Source organism: Stegostoma tigrinum, unplaced genomic scaffold (assembly GCF_030684315.1).
Source record: "Stegostoma tigrinum isolate sSteTig4 unplaced genomic scaffold, sSteTig4.hap1 scaffold_50, whole genome shotgun sequence".
Lineage (NCBI taxonomy): Eukaryota > Metazoa > Chordata > Chondrichthyes > Orectolobiformes > Stegostomatidae > Stegostoma > Stegostoma tigrinum.
The window spans coordinates 1,318,933-1,324,932 of record NW_026728430.1 but is presented as its reverse complement, the minus strand read 5'-3'; the positions used below and the strand labels follow the sequence as shown (position 1 = coordinate 1,324,932).

The 6,000-nt window shown below is 38.9% G+C and overlaps 1 protein-coding gene across 1 annotated transcript in view; it reads right to left on the bottom strand.

Annotated features, from left to right (window-relative positions):
- Positions 1–989: 989 nt before the first annotated feature.
- LOC132208671 (ral guanine nucleotide dissociation stimulator-like 1) overlaps positions 990–6,000 on the bottom strand; it is a 60,023-nt gene continuing 55,012 nt past the window's right edge. The window contains exons 20-21 of the mRNA XM_059644095.1: positions 3,536–3,595; positions 990–1,052 (exon numbers count right to left, since the gene is read on the bottom strand). Coding sequence (XP_059500078.1) covers positions 3,587–3,595 — 9 coding nt within the window. The 3' untranslated portion in view covers positions 990–1,052; positions 3,536–3,586. The remainder of the gene's footprint in view (positions 1,053–3,535; positions 3,596–6,000) is intronic.

The following is a 6,000-nucleotide window of genomic DNA, read 5'->3' as shown; positions in this document are numbered from 1 at the left end:
TCTGTAAACAATAACCATAACACAACTTTGATAATCTCCCAAGATACAATGGTCTTCAGCAGAGAATGCACTAATCATCAGCTCAAAGCCCAAATATTGAAGAAAAACAAAACGTGCAGTCACGAGGACTCCATGCAGAGAGCTACATTACTTTGTTGCAATTGCTGGATCAAGACCTATCCAACATACTCCAAATACTGTTTTTGTGGGCAGTGCGCTTCAAGCTGCGACAGATGTACCCCATGCACTAAAATTTACTGTGTAGAAATTAAACATGCTGTGAATAATTAAAGACGAAATATTTTGGCTATTAGTATAAAATCATATAAAATATCTAAGCAAAACAAAGCCAACAGCACAACTCAAAAAAAAACCAAATAAAATCAGCTCTCACTTCGTGAGCGAATAATACCTTTTCTGGAATCAAATGCTTCAGTAACCAGCACAAAGGTTGAATTTTGCTGGGAATTGCACAGCTGTCTTGCCTTCGTTCTGAAAGCAAGTAACCCAACTTTGGCAAGTGGGACCTGGGATGGAAAATTGCTGGCAGCAGCCAGTTATGAAGATGCTTGGTGGAACGGCATTCACATTAAGGATTTCAGTCTGGCTGAAACATCAAAATGGCTATTCGGCTAATAGCTCTTAAAAGAAAGGCGAAGGAGATTGGCTAGGCAGCCATCTAGCTCCAGTGGCTGGGACGGTATCACTGAGTACCCTTGTATCCTCTTGACTGCCAAAGTGTAGTCAGGATAATAGACGGCAGGAAGGCAGAAGAAAGGAAGGAAAGAAAGAAGAAAAAAAGGGTCTCGACATTATTAGACAAACCAGAGTCTCCAAGAACAACATATTTTACGTGATGAGTGCCTCACTGTCTCACCTTTTCCGGCGCTTTTTGCGAAGTGCTCGGCTCTTCCATTTCCAAGTGGCTGGAATCGGATAAAATGCTGGCTGCGGTAATGCTGTCGTCTGAATCCTCATTCTGAAGGGATGCTCGCTGCTCAGAGCTTTTAGTTTGAGTGTTGTGTATTTTAACACCTCTCTTTGAAAACAGGCTGCACAAGGGAAAGGGGACACAACAAACATGAAAATGTCATTGCATTCTAGAGAAACTGTTTAAAAAAATTAAACTAGAATGAAGGTATATTGATGATGTGAGTACCAGGAGTTTGATGTTCGCCACATTTGACCTGTGAGAAGTTAATAGTGGCACACTCATACCAAGAGCTCGCATTACTAGTATTGAACACCGTTACATTGTCTAATAGTTAGGGAGTATATGAATAGGTTACAATGTTTGCATATTCCAATGGCACAAGAATCTGGGCTTTTTGCAGTGTTTGTTCAACCTACTACCAACCTCAATCTCATGAAAGGCAAAATGTGGATTTGAATACCCACAGGGTGGAAAATTTCCCCCAACCTGGCCACATGCTAATGTGTATGTAATTTCATCCTGAAAGCCGCAGTTTATTAAAAATAAAACGTAAAACAAAGTAACACCATTGATAATTGATAGAAAACTGTATACAACACTTAGTAAGGTAGGACAGTGTACTCTGAATTTGGCCTTCAGTATATTGGTACTGCAAACGTTAGGATTTCTATTCAGCAATTTGCATTTATATTGCATGATTAACATCGAAAATTTTCCAAAACTCCCAAAAGAAGTACAGCAGATGGCATGATAAAAAAATTCCCACACAGAAAATCCCGATTGTTGGTATATTAGGCATTAAATAGTACAGGGAGCAAGAGCAGATGGCTGCTGAAATGTGAGATTGCACAATAATGCCGCAATGTTGATTGCCTGCACTTCGAGAATCACAATTAAGCCACGGAAGCCTAAATCACATCCATGTAACATCCACACTCATGTAAAGAGAAGATATCCTAGGAAGTGAATAAGTGTTTCCCTTCTCTTTCTTGGTTTCTATATAACAATAGTCACATGTCACAGTCCAGATCACTGCAAGGCACAACACAGCAACAAGGCATGTTTTTGCTTCTCTGAAACTCTACACGGGTAGGTGGTGGAAAATCTGACTTTGCTGAGTTCCGGTCTGTCCTTACCTATTGAACAGAAATATAAGATAATATCCCCAACTCAGGAAAATTATCAAAAACAATAACTTTGAAGTCTTTACACATGTATGCACAACAACACAAACACATACTTTCATGTCACCTACATGGAAAGAGATTTGAGTTTTATAGACAATAGACAATAGGTGCTGGAGTAGGCCATTCAGCCCTTCGAGCCAGCACCACCATTCATTATGATCATGGCTGATCATCCACAATCAGTATCCTGTTCCTGCCTTATCCCCATAACCCTTGATTCCACTATCTTTAAGAGCTCTGTTTATCTCTTTCTTGAAAGCATCCAGAGAGTTGGCCTCCACTGCCTTCTGGGGCAGAGCATTCCATATATCCACCACTCTCTGGGTGAAGAAGTTTTTCCTCAACTCTGTTCTAAAGGGCCTTCCCCTCATTTTTAAACTGTGTCCTCTGGTCCTGGACTCACCCATCAGCGGAAACATGCTCCCTGCCTCCAGAGTGTCCAATCCCTTAATAATCTTTTACGTCTCAATCAGATCCCCTCTCATCCTTCTAAACTCAAGTCTCCAAGTCCAGTCGCTCCAATCTTTCAACATATGATGGTCCCGCCATTCTGGGAATTGACCTTGTGAACCTATGCTGCACTCCCTCAATAGCAAGAATGTCCTTCGTCAAATTGGGAGACCAAAACTGCACACAATACTCCAGGTGCGGTCTCACCAGGACCCTCTACAGCTGCAGAAGGACCTCTTTGCTCCTACACTCAATTCCTCTTGTTATGAAGGCCAGCATGCTATTAGCTTTCTTCACTACCTGCTGTACCTGCATGCTTGCTTTCATTGACTGATGTACAAGAACGCCTAGATCTCATGTGCTTTTCCTTTACCTAACTTGACTCCATTGAGATAGTAATTTTGAGGTGGAGCTTCAAATGTGAGAAGCATGGCTGATAATTTTTCAACAGAAGATATTTCTGCTGCCTGCTGACCCACAAAGTAGAACACAAATCTGATTTTTCACTCAAAATTGTTAAACATTGCTAGTTTTCATTATACAGGCCCACAAATATGCCAATTTAATTCACTGTAAGACCTTTTTTGCTTACTTGTCTCTCATAAACAAATTTATTCCGGTGAAATTTAGCCATGGTGCAGAAACTTCTCTGAATAAATGAGAATCGCTAGGCAATACCAAGCTCATCACAGGTCCACATTCTACACTCATGGTCATAGCAAAGAATCTCTATCAATCAGTCTACACTAGACACATGCACGAGGTGAGAATAACAGCACCACTCCTTGCATCATCTCAAATTACTCGAACAGTTATTAAAAAATCTCACTCCAATGAAGCAATAATGACCACACATCAAATGTCTCTATGTGTCAAGGAACAGATGTAATTACCTTTCTGTCCATTCATCCCAATAATAAAGGAAATAATGAGATATTTGCGGTGCTTAACATGGGATACTTACCAGCTGAGGTGTTTAAACACACTCTTTTTGGGCTTTGGCGGTTTCTCGAGTTCAGAGGAGCTGCAGGGTGGCAAATAAACATTTTCAGACAAGATTCATTCAAAAAGAATCAGATGCTTTTGTTCAATATTCTTATTTTTTGTGGCAAAATCAATCATTTACATAGATTTGAAATTGCAGAATGATAATTTTGTTTGCAAAAGGCACGTGTTTTCAGGCAGGAGGACACTGAACATTACTTAGAGTAATGAGCGACAAAAGTTTTCACTGTAGGCACATCGATCTTTTCTGCTTTATGAACAGCAGATCAAGACAATAAGAGTTCTGAAGAAATGTCATCAGACCCGCAAGATAACTCTGCTTTCTTTCCACAGATGCTGCCAGACCTGCTGATTGTTTACAGCAATTTCTCTTTGTGTTTTTGATTCCCAGCATCTGCAGTTCCTTTGCGTAATTTTTTACCAAGACGATAACCCCCTCAGTCTTTTTGCAGAACACGTGGAATTGAACAAAATACTTGAACTTCTACAGCAGGTACAGAAAAAATTAACGAGGACTGGGCTTGAAAAAAGTTAACTGGAAAACATGAGAATCAAACTTCCAGTGCCGAAGGTGATACAATAGGTTGTAAAGTTATACAGGAGTTTCTCTGGGCCTCATCCACACTGTCATGTGAATGTACAGACAATGTCAAGCAATGAAAGTTAGTCATGAATCAGTCACTTCCGGTGACTAAAACACCACATGCCACATCTTGGAGGTAGTAAAATTACGAGTATATCTCTTGACCAGACTTTCTGTTGCTGATATTTTCAGACAAACTGTCCGAAAATCAACCAAACTATCCGAGAGATCCAAAAGAACTTTAAATATAACTTATGATCCATGCAAAGTGAATTTCGGTAACATTTTGTAATTACTGTTATAAATAAATACCAGGTTTGAAGTTGGCCCAATACTGACTGTGCCACTGATGGAATTGACGATAATGCCAGGTGCTTGCTGCACATGGTCATCCATAGCCTGAGGATGGGCTTAATAGTGAGCTTTGATTTTCAAAGCAGGAATGTAAATTGCTACATCAGGTACATTTTAAATAATAACTTCTGCCCACCAATTTATGAAGAAGCAAACTGTTTTCAAACAATGTAATTATTACAAAGCCTGCTCTGTCAAAACTAAAAAATAGTTTCAGTGATATATAATCTGGTTCTTTAATCAACTCTGGTCCAGGAATGGCAAAGTGTTTTGTTTTTCAGTTGGAGATTATTTTTGGTTGCATTATTAAAAATATACTGTGGCTATTTCGAGATGAGGGAATGATGTTTTTAGGCAGCCATTGAAAGATACTTTAAAATGCTGACCAATTGTGTAGGGTTATTGTTTATTTTATGTTAGTAATAGGATTATGTATTTGAAAAGAAATTGGAAGGAAAAGAAACATTTCTCAAAACTGGTACAATTTACATCTGGATTTGTAGGTGCACCCAGAACAGGAGCTCTTGGACATGTTGCTAAAATTGGTCACTCATCAAGTTTTTTGCATTTTCCTGCAATCATTGGCTTAGTGGTAGTATATTCTGCACTATTATATACCTTTGAAACGCATTTTGATGCACTACAACAGAATTGATTCATTGAGCAACTGGCTTTATCCTCATAGGTCAGAATTCATTGTCAAAACTTTGAAACCAAGGAAAAGGAAGACAGTAAGTAAACTGGCAGCTCACTAGCATTAAACAGCAATTATAACTAGAGAAGATTTCACACACAACCCTTAACTGTTTTACCTGCACACTCCTACAATACCAGTTACGTACTCGCTATCCTCACTTAAGTATTGTTGCATAAAGAACAAGTCTAGAAAATTCTCGTTTGGACGAAGGGTGTAAGATGAGCAAGCAAACTGCAGGGATTTGATACTCAAAATTATTTCATATTCCTGAAAGAACACAAATAAATAATGAGCTGTTAAGGCAAGTTTAAACTGCTATAATTGCTCCTGCTAAATCCGAGTCCGTGGTATTTTGAACAGCATCGATAACTTTATTCAAAGTGCACAGTACATCATGTCACAAAAATATTTCTGCTTTGGAAATAAATGACACAAATGTGACTTTTCAAGGATAAATTTCTGTACAGATTATCCAGGATGGTTTCAGGACACTAATTCCCAAAACAGCGCTTCAAAGATGGATTATTTTTAAAAAATGATTCACTTAAGAACCATAAGCTGATTTAGGGTGAAGACAAGAAATGTTATGAAAGATCGTTCATCCAAGCAAAAGGAAGTCTGCCAAGTACAAAATAAGTGGCTGATCTATAGTAACTGATACCAAGACAGACGGTGAAAATGTTCAGTTAATTTTTCAAATTTGCACCACCATGAAATTGAATGGACCATGAGCAGCTCGAAGTTACTGGACTATTTTCTTTCAACCACAGTGGCTTCTTGGTTGAATCTT